We start from the raw sequence: 13,781 nt of genomic DNA, 5'->3' as shown, positions 1-13,781 counted from the left end.
ATGCACGTATGATACATATGGTTCATTCTAGAAATTTCAAGAATGCCTCTTAATTATCTCTAAATATTTCTTTCTCCGAATTAGCTTACCTTAGTGGTAAGTTGTCAACGATTAATCCTAGGTCTCGTGGTCGAGAGACAACTTTCTTGCCACTTTGTTACTCCATACATATTCTCTTGATAATACACTAGATGCTATATGACCTTCAGGTCTCCAATGGACAACCTTACCAATTGAGCTACATCTCTCTCTCTCTCTCTAGCTCCAATCCATCCCATGCCTCGCTACTCCAATGTGTTACTGCCCAACTACTACTAACCAATATTTATGCCCATATATTTTGTTTGCATAGACATATCTACATACGTATGTGTTTGTTTGGGGGATCAACCCTTCTCTCTCGATCCAATAGCAAAGATTGAATTTAGACATCTCCTGGAACTATATGGGTTGTAGATTCATGGGGGTTCTATCGTCAACAACTTTCAAGGGTTGGGTTTATAATCCCATGAAACATTTTGTTTATAGATCCCAATTGTGTAATTTTACCGCCCCCCTTAATACGCCTCATCAAATAAAAGTGGAATTACCTATTGCTTCATCATATTGATTGATTCAATTCATGCTTGCACCTCATGGAATACACATATTTGATATAACCCATCACCTAAGGCATTTAGTTACTCCTTCATTCCTATGCTTTAAACTATTGACTAATCATGCATTCATTGGTTAGTAGGTGTTCACTGGGGAAAAAATGTCTCATTCATAAATGTCAAAATGTTATGCCAAACTATTTGAAAGTATTATTGATATTTTGGGCCAACGAGAAGCACCACTACATTCAAATGCTTCACTATGACCTTGAGTTTATCCATAAATTAATATTGACTCACTTTGATACAACTATGGAATATGATCAAATTTCCCTCTTGTATCAGGGGAAGCATTGACACAACCTTGAGTATTTCTAGAAATGTAGCACGTATCCTTAATGTTTTGTCAAATAATATACATAAACACGAGGTTTATAAAAATGTTATGTATACCATGATGATAAGTCAAGTTTTATGCTATTCTATCACACAACAAATGCTTCATGCAATACTCATTTATGGTGGTAAATGCTTAGTCCATTGTAACAAATCCTTTGTCGAATGGGTCTCAATGAAATTACTTGGTGTAATGATGGGAAATGCTTATTTTAATTCCAAAAGACCATTTCTTCAACTAGTCTCAATGAAAAAGGTTGGCCTAAATATGTCAAATGCATTGTCTAATAATCTTGTCAAATGTCCTACTAAGAGTCGCTTGTGTGTTTTTGATGTATCACATTACTTTATTATTATGGAGACAAACTACTAGAAAACTTAAGGTATTCATTGAAAAAGGTAAGAACAACAAAACAAGAGTCTCAAAATGGGAAGGGAAGAAGGATTCATAACGAGGACCTCCTTGCATGCTGCCTACCAAGCATGAAAATTTGGACCGTCTTCCTATATCAACACACATTTACCGGCATGGCTGATGGACAACACACGTTCGTGGGCATTGCAGAACCGCTCGTGACACATTTACCATTTACCAGCATGGCATGGCATGGGCGATGACCAACACACATCTTCGTGGGCAGAGACCACGGGTTCTCGCGGACCTCATGAACTCATTCTCATTCATACAACTCCTAGAAAATGCAGAGTTGCCTTGTTGTTGATTCTCTCATATGCTATCATGTATGTATGTATGTATATCTATCTATCTATCTATCCCTGGAGCTGGACTTGCGGTTGTTGAACAGGGTATGGACTCTTCCTTCAGCTTTCAAGACAAAACAGGGTAACTAAGGTAAAAGCTTGGAAAAAACACCATCACACCTCACCTCTGAGCATTCATTCTTCTGCTGCGTTTGGAAACCCTGAGGAACATGATCCAGACATTTTTGGTTTTGCTCTCATACCCATCGTGGAGAAAACATCTTATTCTGTACAGAAACAAGCAGATGAGACCTCATCCACCCATGAAATGTGCTCGACTTAGTTAAGTTTAGTCGGTGATGACGGCAGCTGGCCTCAGTTCTGCAGCTAAGCTGGTTGGTCATGAGGTCAGCCCGGTAAATTATCCAAGCAAGCAAGTCGATGTAGATGTCAGCTTGGCCAGCGCCGCAGTAAAATTAACTGATCCGAAAGTAAAGTCTGGATGTCGAGCTGCGCTCTTGAAAATCATTAAGTCATGCGAGAAAGAAAAGAACACGGGAAAGGTGAGGAAGATACATGCTGATGCTGTCGAGAAAAACATAGTTGCGAACGATGTTTATGTCGCAACTGCACTAATTACCACATATGCCAAATGTGGCGAGATCGAGAAAGCTCAAGAAGTGTTTGATCAGATTCGAACCCCGAGTGTTGTGTCCTGGAATTCCCTCATTTCGGGATATGCACAAAATGGCTTCAGCAATAAAGCATTAGAATGCTTCAGAAAGATGCAAAGCGCCAAAGTTGATCCAAGTTTGGTAACATATGTATGCGTTTTGAAAGCTTGTGGTGCTCTCAGGTCTTTAGAGACCGGGAAAGCTATAGATGCCAAAGTAAGGAAGCAGGGGTTATTGAAGAAAGATGTTGTGCTTGGTACTGCATTGGTGGATATGTACTCCAAATGTGCTGAGATGGAGAAAGCACGAGAAGTATTTGAAATGCTTCCGATGCATGATGTTGTGTCTTGGAGTGCGCTAATTGACGGATATTCCCGAAATGGATTTGGTGATGAAGCATTGAAATGCTTTAGGAGGATGCAAGATGCACGAGTCCATGCAAATGCAATAACTTATGTTGCCCTTTTGAAAGCTTGTGGCTCTGTGAAGTCTCTAGAGATCGGGGAACGTATAGATGTAGAGGTTAGAAAGATAGGGTTATTACAGAAAAACGTCATAGTCGGCACTGCATTAATGGACATGTATTGTAAATGTGGTGCACTAGAGAAAGCATATGAAATCTTTGAGCAACTTCCAGTGCAGAATGTGGTTTCTTGGAATGCCTTGATGACTGGATATATCCAAAATGGACTTGGTGATGAAACATTGAAATGCTTTAGAAGAATGCAAGATACAGGGATTTGTCCAAATGTAGTAACTTATATCTCTGTTTTGAAAGCTTGTGGTATTGTGGGGTCTCTAGGGATTGGGGAAAAAATAGACGCTGAGGTTAGAAAGCAAGGGTTATTGCAGAAAGATGTTGTGCTTGGCACTTCATTGGTGGACATGTATTCCAAATGTGGTGCGATAGAGAAAGCACGACAAGTATTTGAGCAAATTCATGTGAGGGATGTTGTGTGTTGGAATGCCCTGATCGCTGGATATTCTCAAAATGGGCTCGGTCATGAAGCATTGAAATGCTTTAGGCAGATGCAATATGTGGGAGTATATCCAGATGTGGTAACTTATATCTGCATTTTGAAAGTTTGTGGCATTCTGAGGTCACTAGAGATAGGCCAAGATGTAGATGCTGAGGTAAGAAGGAAAGGGTTATTACAGAAGGATATTGTGCTCGGCAACACATTGATAGACATGTATTCAAAATGTGGTGCACTGGAGAAAGCACGAGAAGTGTTTGAAGAGCTTTTGATACGGAATGTTGTGTCTTGGAGTGTTCTGATCAATGGATATGTCGAACACGGGCTTGGTGATGAAGCATTGAAATACTTCAAACAAATGCAAGTTGTCAGAATCTATCCAGATACGGTAACTTTTATGTGTGTTTTGAAAGCTTGTGGGGCTGTGGGATCTCTAGAGACGGGGGAAGATATTCATGTTCAGGTTAGAAAGCAAGGGTTGTTGCAGCAGGACGTCTTGCTAAGTACTGCATTGGTGGATATGTATTCCAAGTGTGGTGCACTGGAGCAAGCACGGGAAGTATTTGATCAGCTCCCTGAACGGAATGTTGTGTGTTGGAGTGCCTTGATTGCTGGGTATGCCCAGGTAGGTCAAACTCATGTGGTTTTGAAGATTTACAGAAGAATGAAAACTGAAGGTATTGAGCCAAATTCAGTGACTTTCATTGTCTTGCTGGCAGCATGTAGCCATTCTGGTTTATTGAAGGAGGGAGAAACGTTGTTCAACGAAATGTGTGATGTCTATCGTTTCACACCGACATTAGAACATTACAACTGTATGGTCAGTTTATTTGGTCGTGCAGGACAGCTCAATAAGGTGAAAGCCTTGCTTGATAAGGTGCCTCATTCTTACCATATTCCTCTGTTCTCGACTATATTGGGTGTGTGTAACAAATGGACAGATGTCAGACTTGGCAGATGCAGCTTTGAACAGATTATGCAGCTGGATAAAACGTATGTGGCTGCCTATGTCAGTTTGCAGAATATATATACAACAATTGAAATGTAAATAAATTGAGGATTTGATGAGAAGAGAATGATATATTGATGACTCGAAGATGCGAAAATGGGCTGTGAGATTCAATAATGATTGCGTCTCACAATAATTTCTCATCTTCAAGATAAACAAAAAGATATAAATCATGGAAGATACTGGGTTTTGGGTGGTGGACCAACACCAATATGAATGTGTATTTGGCGTAAATTATAGGAACCATCTGGAAACAGATGTTTGAAGTAACTTATTAGAAACTGTCACCAAAGCGCTGTACCGCAGTGTTATTTTGGATAGCATGCAGTGAAAAACTAGCACTTGCATGTGCCTTGTTCAGTACATCTGAAGGTCTGCCGCCTATACAAGTTACTAAGAACACTGAGAAATTGTGATGAAGACCGTTCTGTTACCTCCCTTATGTTGATGATAAAGCAACACACAATTAAAGTAAATGCTAAAGATCATGCTCACAGTTTTCTTAAGATGGTAGACGTAATATATTGGGTTGGGCGTACAATTTTGATAGGTTGTGGAGAGGCCACTACCTAAAGATGTACACAAACAAATGATCACTTTCGTAAGCATCCATGAAAAGATACAAATAAGAATGCAACATCAAAAAAGATCTTGTGCTATTACGTGATTTTGTTTGTAATTTTACAAAAAAGATTTAGCCTACGTAATCCATTTACCTGCAACAAAGCCCAGTTTATAGCTTACTTTTTCCATGTCCAATCTATGTTTCTTTTGCTCCATGTATGTTCCTGATCTATCTTGGGTCGGGGCCATGCTCCCATTTTCTCAATGCAGCCTTGCTGAATTTAAAGATGTGCAACAAGTTCGTCCCACTCCGCTTCGCTTAAGCCAAGAGATGAAAAGTTTCTTTCTTTGATTCGTTTGCGTACCCAACTCCTAAATGGAGAGTTAGCTTCATCAATGTTTCTTAATGGTGCCAAATTGATTTGTTAGAGTTATGCTATGCTTGTCTCTTGAGCACATCTCCATACACTTTCTCATTCAAAACAATTGCCCCCTATCATCAGCTGTGCACCAAGTGTTGATTTAGATTGCTACCCCTGTTTGGAGCTTCTGGCTTGGCTTGCCAAGTTGAGTTAGGAATGGAAACATGATGTTCACTTTAATTGAGTCCCATGCTACATCCCCCTTCATCATATCACTGAAGCTCTGGAACTCACTTCAGATTTCTAGTTTATCTGGGTATTCCTGGTTGTTGCATAGGTTGTCGCTAACATGGGGGTCACCCACCAAAGCACAATAATTCAGGGCTTGCTTTTGGATTTTTGGAAAATTGCTTAGTTTTGGCATGGGCAACACTCCGGATATACTATGGTTTCCTCCTTTGGCATGTGCTAACGAGACAACACAATCTATGGTTTCTCTTGGTTGTTAGCCCAAAAGTGCATTTGTGACAAACCACACACTCCAAACTGTTTTGGTCTTTATAGGGATTGAATCTATTGGCTCATAAGAGCAAGACTATAACTAATTCAAGTACAACACTTGTAATTGGTTGCATCGGACGTCACAATTGATTATTCTGTTTACGTTGTGTGAGAGCCAACATACCTTAAATGAGGCGTTTCCCAACATAGACCCATTTGAACATTCTTCGGATCCATTGAAATGCCTTTTTGTGAGACCCGGTATTCCAAAACATTCATGAAACCAGAAGGCATATTTGTGTGCTAAAAAATCCATGTCGAGTGTGCACATAAATTTCCATTTGTCACTTGGACGAATTTGAACAAGATTGTATGCATCTACAATTCAACTTTGTATAGTATTTGGCTTTGTTAAAAGGCCCCAAAATTGAGATTGGAGGTAAATCACATCCATTTCGAATTGTGACCTCAATAAACACTAGGTAATCCATGACCAAACAAAGAGAATTATCTTTTGTCTCAACAAAGGTAGGTGCACTAATAGGGGATCTCAAATTCCACAAAAGAAAAGTAGAATTAAATACAAGGGATTCCCTCACAACAAAGATAAAAAACCTTGCTTTGTACATTCCAAGACAATGGAAAAATGGTTTCATGATGGAACCTCTGGACACACTTGTTTCGGAATGAATGGATCATCATTCGTGACATAAATTCATCCAACCAACTGAACATTTATCTATATTCTGTTTTATAACCAAGATCTACTTTATTAATCCAACTCCATGCATCATACTCAAGGACATCTAACCCCAACAAATCCCAAGTAGATAGCAGCCCACATTAGAACACATTTTAAAATTAGAATAAGTTCATTGCGGATCTCATACAACTCTATGTTTTACCATACAATGCTTAAGGATGGTAGACACATATTCCTTACATGAATAGTTACTAAATCCATTTGGATTATTGTGTAGAAGATTTCAACATCAATAACTAGAAGATTATTGTTCTACTTTCAACTGTTTTCATTCAAGGAGCTACAATTGTAGGCATTGGGTTCTATGATACAAATGGAACAAGAGAAATGAGTTCTTCTTTGACAGTTTCAAATCAAAACCATAAGTATCTAGGTTGAAAGGAAGTTTGATTTGGTAGTTTTCACAATTGACCTCTAAATATAGCTTGTCCTTAAAGGAGTTAATCTTTTATGGCACCTAGTCCCTTAAACGATTTAATTCACCATCAACATTCTCATTATTATAATAAATTTTTTTGTATGTTGTTTTAATATATACGCTAATTTTCTAAAATAAATGAAAAGTTGATTTGGTGGTTTTTGAAACGAACTAACACCTTGCCCTCCAAGGAGTTGCCTTTAATGTCAACTAGTCTTGCAACATTTAAAGAGGCTTCATCTTATCATAAGTTATAACATTCCCATGATCATAATAAGAACTGCAAGGGTTCTTTTTATTGTCATGTTGTTTTAATACATACACTACTTTTACTTCGGAGAGAGCAATAGACAGATTTACTATCACCCTCAAGGTCAAATATGACCTATGTATGTTGTTTCAAAATACTCTACACTAATAACCATCATGAGTAGTATACCTCATCTTCGTTCAATTTTATTATTTTGTTTATAATTTTTCCCTTTTTGGGTGGGCAGTAGCCTTCTCCCTGGCATGCCAGAAAACATCTGAATTTTAACAGTGAAATGTGAAAATACACCAAAAAAACGAATCACCATGGCAATGGACATGAGATTCTATCGAAGAAATATTCAATGTGAATATAAGGTATTCAAAATACATGCAGAAAATTATGGTCATTTAAGATTTATAAAACTATAAGAACAGTAACTAATGAAGAAATGAGCCATCAACAAGGAAATTACAGTGCATATATGTACACGGATGCGATTATGCGTGTACACGAATCAAAATCTGGATCAAGAAAGTCACAGAAAACAGAGAAAATGTTGATGAAACATCAGAAAATTTACCAGAACAAACATTTTGAAGCCACATGTTGATTACACATAATACAAATTTCTGACTTTCGTGTGAAAAAGTAGAAAAACTGCAAGTCATGTTATGTTAACCAAGAATAAGTGCTAGCAATTAATGGTGACAATGTTTGATCCAATTTTATGTATTGATTGCCATAGGGAGGTCAACAGAGGAAGAGTGTTCTGAAAAGACTTATCATGGGGATTTATTAAAATGACTTTATTATCTTTGTTAAAAATGCTGGTAAAATATCAGTGGGTTCCAACTTCTTGCAGCAAATCAAGCACTGCCTTCCTCTCAGGCATGCTAGGTATTGCTCCCTTAACACGAACACATAATGATGCAGCTGCAGCTGCAGAAAATACAAAAAAGAAAAATCAATATGTATGAATAATTCAGGCTCCAGCTCATTACCTCTAGCCTCTCATTTGAGCCAGAGAATTATTAGCAAGTTCGTTGGTCCTACACTTGCTTTCAGACAGATCATGAAAGCGGCTACATTTACAGCATCGCAGATTTGTTTTGCAGTTTTCGGGAATCATATCGGCAAAGAAAGTTTCCTACAATTAAGTTGATCCCAATTACATGGGAAGAGACATGGAGAAGTCATAAAACCAGATTACATTGGAGGAGATATGACCACTTGTTTGAGGCTACTGATTAGGTATGTAACCTCTAACAGATTTCCCTTATATTCAAAAGTTTGATGACATCTATCTCCTACTGTGCTAGGAGGGCCAATAGTCTCATCCATCTACACACTGAGATATAGGAAGATGAACACACACACACACACACACACACACACACACACACACACTCTCTCTCTCTCTCTCTCTCTCTCTCTCTTGTGGTTAGGTAATAATATTACTAAGCCATGCATCAGAGATCAAGCCTTACTAGTTGCACTATTTTACTAGATAGCTGTGAGTGGGTTCAAATCATTATATTTCTTGTTGGACATGCCACATCGGTGTATCAAACTACTGATTTCAAGATCTCCATATAGTTGCCAGAGTCATCTGAACTATGACCCCCTCTTATCCCACCATACTAGATCATGATCTCTCGATAATAAAATGTATCTCTCACACAGAAAACCATAGGCTTGAAAGTTACTTGCAAAACGAAGGGATTCAGCTAATGATTGACCCTCCACAAGAGCTACAGCATACGCAGCAGTAAATGTATCACCAGCACCAGTAGTGTCTACCACATTAGAAGCAAGAATGGCTGGCTGAACTATAGTATTCCCATCCTCAGTCAGGAGAAGGGAACCTCTCTCACCCAGCTTCACTAAGACTTGTTTGACACCCTGCAAAAAAACAAAGGAGACAACATCACTCATTAAACTGCAAATAGAAAAAAGAAGAAAACTCAATTTTATGGTGTGTTACCATTTCTTGACATTTCTTTGCAGCATTAATTGCATCTTCTAAACTCTCCACTTCAGCACATGTCAACCGTGCAAGTTCTGTCTCATTTGGACTTAACACTGTAATGCACTGAAGAAGATCTGAAGGTAAAGGAGCATCAGCACCACCAACATCCAGGATGACAGGTACATTTGCATCCTTGGCGATCTTCAACATCCAACAACAGCATATGTGTGAGAGAATCATAAAAGAAGCTCTTAAAATGCAACATCAAGTTTCCTGAATTCCCAAAATGCCACTTTGGGAAATTGATTAGTTTCAGTAGGTAAAATTATCTAAGTATGCTTGTTTAAAATTGGGGCTCCTAATCATGTGAAAATTAAGTTTAGATACAAAATTAGACTGTTTGCCTCTTTCTATTGTAGGGAAATCCAAGCACCTTGAATTTACATTAATAGGAAAATTCAATAAGCACCTTGAATGACAAGGGTTCAAACTAATTTTATTTACAAAACTAAACGTGTAATCAAACATGCATACCTAATTAGCTTCCGGAAATTTGAAAGTTAACCTTCCCAAAGGTAATCAATGCTAATTAAAGTGTAATGATGATTTACTGTTCATCAAAAATAATTTGGTCTATAATTAAGAATAAATTAAATTTCCAAAGCGACACTTTTTGGTAAATTTGTCCTATTAATTATCTATTTACTTTTTGTTGTTTTGGGAGGTTGGCAAACTTCACTGGCAATTAGGAATGGTAGCAAACTAGATGGTAGTTTGGTAAGGGAAAAACTCTAAAATACCCCTCGGTTTTTTCTATATTCACCCAAAAGCCCTCAACTTTCCTTATCTCCCAAATGTCCTCAATCAACCTCTGAAAGTGTGTTTTCATGTGCTATTTAAGCAATTATATGGTCGACGTATATATATATATTCAACTTTATGTGCTATTAGAGCAATCATGTGATCGATCCATATCCCCTTTCCTCTCTGTCAGTGGTTGACCCAAGGCATTTATGGAAATAGCATTTGGGGAAATAATGAAAACTCAGGGGCATTTCAGGGTTTCCTCTTCTGATAATTTCATTTGAATATAATGTTATGTCATACGTTAAACAACCTTGGCAGCCTCAATATTTACAGCATCTGGAACCTCTCTTTGTAAGAGAAGAGCACCAGCTCCACGAATAATCTCTTGTGTTGTTGAAGGAAACAAGGTTGCATTGCCTTCTTCTGATGTACTTGTCCAGGATACATTTGCCCCTCCTACAATGATGATAGAATTTTGACCTCCTGGTTGTAACATAACAACAGCATGGCCTGTCGGCTCAGAAACAGATCTTAGGTGATCCAGTTGGACTCCACAAGAAGCAAGAGCTTTGCGGATGAGCAATCCATGTGCATCTTCACCTACCTATAGCAAAGAATTGATCAGCTCACCAACACAAAAAAGAAACAATATGTGATAATAAAGAGAATTAGAAGGATTTTGACTCTGATAATCATATTTTAAATAGTTGCATATTCTAGACAAATTTGTCACTATTAAAACATTATCAACAAGATTGTGACTCCCATAATGACATTATCTACTTTGAACAGATCCTGCAACAAAACAATAAAACGAAATGTATTTCTCTTGTGATAAGAGAGACAAGATGGCTGTTGTGCATAAGGCAAGTAAATGGATAATGCAAGTTTTTTTTTCTAGAAACAGAGGTCCATACAAGAGCTCCAATTGAAGAATGAAGATAATCAACTGGATTTTCCCAGAACTAGAGGATCAACCTTTGGGCTAGAACACATGAAACTAGAGACGAGATGAATTTACATTAATAAAAAAAGAAAATGAGAAGCAGCCATGAATTGTTTGAATTTCTAAAAAATTGACGGTCAGAAGAGGATTCTTTTACCTGTAAAATGAAGAAGTTTATAAGGGAACATGTGCAGATTTATGTAAACAAGAAATAAAATAAAATGCAAACAATTGATGCATTTTCTTTGTATGTCTAGGTAAGGATATGGAATGAACATCAGCAAGCAACCCAAAAAAAAAAACAAGGAAAAAGAACTTTTGAGCGTCTAGAGTTTCGTACGAATTTTTACATCAATAAGAATGAAAGAGTGCATAGAAATCGACGAGTATTTCTCTGCTGAGATATAGATATATGATTTAACCTGACCAATGAAGAAGGTAGGGAAGGAGAGGCGAGAAGCACAGGCAGCTTGATTGGCTCCTTTGCCACCTGGGAGGGTATGGCCAGAGCGAGCAGCTATAGTCTCGCCAATCGCAGGTAAGCGATCCACTTCCACGTATATGTCTGCATTCGCCGATCCAACAACAACCAGAGGCCGAGCTACCATGGCGACTGCACTTCTTCTTCTTCTTCTTCAACTTCTTTCTCTGTTTGTTGATGCCAAAAGCGAGCGAGACTCTGTTTTTTCTCTTTTATTTTATTTGTTTATTTTCTTTCTATAGCTGTTTCGTCCCAACAAGAAGATACATACATATTCAATTGTACCAAGTTCCAACACAAAAGTGAGAGAGAATAGATAGATGGATATCTTTTTAACGTCCATTAGAGAGCCCGATGCGGCCCGATCCTGTCTTCACTCCCGTGTGATGAGACCGGAGATATCAATTTCACGCTAGGCATCGGACAACAAGGGAAAGTAGTCTTACAGCGACACCAGTTTCACACTAGGCTTATCGAAAACAAGAGAAAGTACAGTTAGTTACAACTGGCTTTACAATTTCTTGGTTTTGAAGGCGGGCACAAGAGGGATGGTTTGGCACATGTATTCGTGCGTTTGCTATTCCCATTGATCCAAATACCTGCGATGCATATCCATTTGCCTCTATCAGTGTTACAATTAGTACATCTCTCTAGAGCACGTGTCTTTCATAGTTTTTCTAGTGAAAAGTTAAATCTTCCACTCCTTACATGAAAAACATATATATAGGTAGAGTTAGTTTCTTAGATGGTTTTGGTGGGGACCTCTAAATCTTGTTCGTTAAGTTATATATATCATATTTTAATATAGGGAACCACAACTTGTTTGTTGTTATCCACATTTGTATTATGTACGCACTATAAATTTAGGGATTCTCTCAATATTTTTCATGCAAACAGAATGAGCACGCTCTTGTAACCCTAATGTTTTTGGCCTCATTAGTCAATCTTTCTTTGTTCCCCATGAAAAACTATTAATGTTGCCGGTTTTGGGTTTGTTTGGTGGGACCTATAAACTTTTTCTCTATCTATGTGCACAAAATGCACAATATGAGCTGGCAAGCAAGAAAGAGCATTTGCCATTTGCCGAGAAAGTGTTGTTTTCAAGGTGAGATACAAGCACTCTCAATTTGATTGTTACTTAAAACAAGTGTATTTTCAAAGAGGACATTATATGTGTCTACAAATGGTGTTCCAAAATGAAAATGCACCTTTGTAGAACTTACTTATGTTTGGTACTATTATTAACCAACTAACTAGAAGAGTGCTTTCATACGTTAGCCATATAAAACATGAAACTTGGTTATTTGTCTGGTAATATTATTAACAAACTATTGTTCCTAGAAAGGTGCTTGCATTGCATACATTGGAGATATATAAGGCATAAAACTTGGTTATTTGGGAACGATTGAGCAACTCGATTTGAATTATGCCTTTCAATATGTATAACATATATTATTTTTAACGTGCAATTTAAATTTAGTTGCTCAATCGTACTTGAACAAGATATGTGACATGAAACTTGGCTCTCTGTCTCGTTCGCTTGCTCCCATTCTTAACCAACATTGAGTGAAAACATTCCATTACTAAAATCCATGTGCTTTTTACATGGAAATGTTTCTCCTTGATCCCATGGGTCATAATTTGATCTTGGGAGAGGAGAATAAAATCTAATTTAGGCGATCTCACTTGTCTGATGAAACTATGTAAACTCGAATGATCTCCACCTTGAAGCAAGCAGTAATATTCTCTAAATGTTCGATGAATTGAGTTATTTCTACCATCTTGTTGAAACTAGCGATAGTAATCCTTACCCATTAGATGAATTGAGTGATCTCCATTGTTTGATGGAAACGAGTGATAATAAAGTCTTTATTAGGTCAAATGAGAATGATCTTCATTTGTCTAATGGAAAACAGACGGAAATAGAATCTCTAGTAGATGATTAAGATTGATTTCCATTGTCTGATGGAAAGTACTGGTAATAGAATATCGGGTTAGGGTTTATAGAGCACACACTATGTATAATTTTTTGGCTTTTTTGGGGATGAAATGCACAGATAAGTTATAAACACAAGTTAAATTGTTTGACGATTTTCACGAAGCATTCGCGCTCTTTGTGTATTAGATCGACATAGACGTCTGCAAGAGAGACATCATATGAAGGTCTTCGTACGTTAGAAATGCAAATAGACACTGCGATTGAAGCAGCAAAATTCAGAAGAAACCATAACCAGAATCAGAAGCTTCAGCAGCGGAATCAGAATCAGAAGCAGAAGCAAAAGAATCCCTGAGTGCGTTTCTCTTGATGGTATCTTGATTCAGAAGCTCCTTCCCCGAACGCACTGGCGAAGATTGGTTAAGGC

At 37.8% G+C, this 13,781-nt stretch overlaps 2 protein-coding genes across 2 annotated transcripts; one reads left to right on the top strand and one right to left on the bottom strand.

Annotated features, from left to right (window-relative positions):
* The first annotated feature begins 2,053 nt into the window (after positions 1–2,053).
* Positions 2,054–4,393, top strand: LOC147850201 (pentatricopeptide repeat-containing protein At3g09040, mitochondrial-like). The gene has a single exon (XM_087336756.1). It carries the CDS (start codon positions 2,054–2,056, stop codon positions 4,391–4,393), a length of 2,340 nt encoding a protein of 779 aa, XP_087192882.1.
* Positions 4,394–7,773: 3,380 nt separating this feature from the next.
* LOC147850200 (pfkB-like carbohydrate kinase family protein) lies at positions 7,774–11,613 on the bottom strand. The gene is made up of 5 exons (XM_087336657.1): positions 11,360–11,613; positions 10,302–10,595; positions 9,200–9,385; positions 8,922–9,117; positions 7,774–8,154 (listed from the first exon to the last, which is right to left on the bottom strand). The coding sequence occupies exons 1-5, from the start codon at positions 11,543–11,545 to the stop codon at positions 8,054–8,056; spliced, it is 963 nt and encodes a 320-aa protein (XP_087192783.1). The 5' UTR covers positions 11,546–11,613; the 3' UTR covers positions 7,774–8,053.
* Between the last annotated feature and the right edge of the window lie 2,168 nt (positions 11,614–13,781).

The sequence above is a fragment of the Azolla caroliniana genome, unplaced genomic scaffold (assembly GCF_043228905.1).
Source record: "Azolla caroliniana isolate FFs.n. ecotype wild unplaced genomic scaffold, voAzoCaro1.0.p SCAF_21, whole genome shotgun sequence".
Lineage (NCBI taxonomy): Eukaryota > Viridiplantae > Streptophyta > Polypodiopsida > Salviniales > Salviniaceae > Azolla > Azolla caroliniana.
Note: the sequence above shows the minus strand (reverse complement) of the source record. Positions and strands in the feature narration are given on the sequence as shown.

Coding starts and splice junctions, on each gene's coding strand:
- LOC147850201 (XM_087336756.1), top strand. CDS start 2,054: ATGACGGCAGCTGGCCTCAGTTCTGCAGCTAAGCTGGTTGGTCATGAG.
- LOC147850200 (XM_087336657.1), bottom strand. CDS start 11,545: ATGGTAGCTCGGCCTCTGGTTGTTGTTGGATCGGCGAATGCAGACATA. Junction 9,118..9,199: donor CAAAGAAATGTCAAGAAATG/GTAACACACCAT, acceptor GTTTTTTTGCAG/GGTGTCAAACAAGTCTTAGT. Junction 8,155..8,921: donor TGAATCCCTTCGTTTTGCAA/GTAACTTTCAAG, acceptor TATTTTCTGCAG/CTGCAGCTGCATCATTATGT.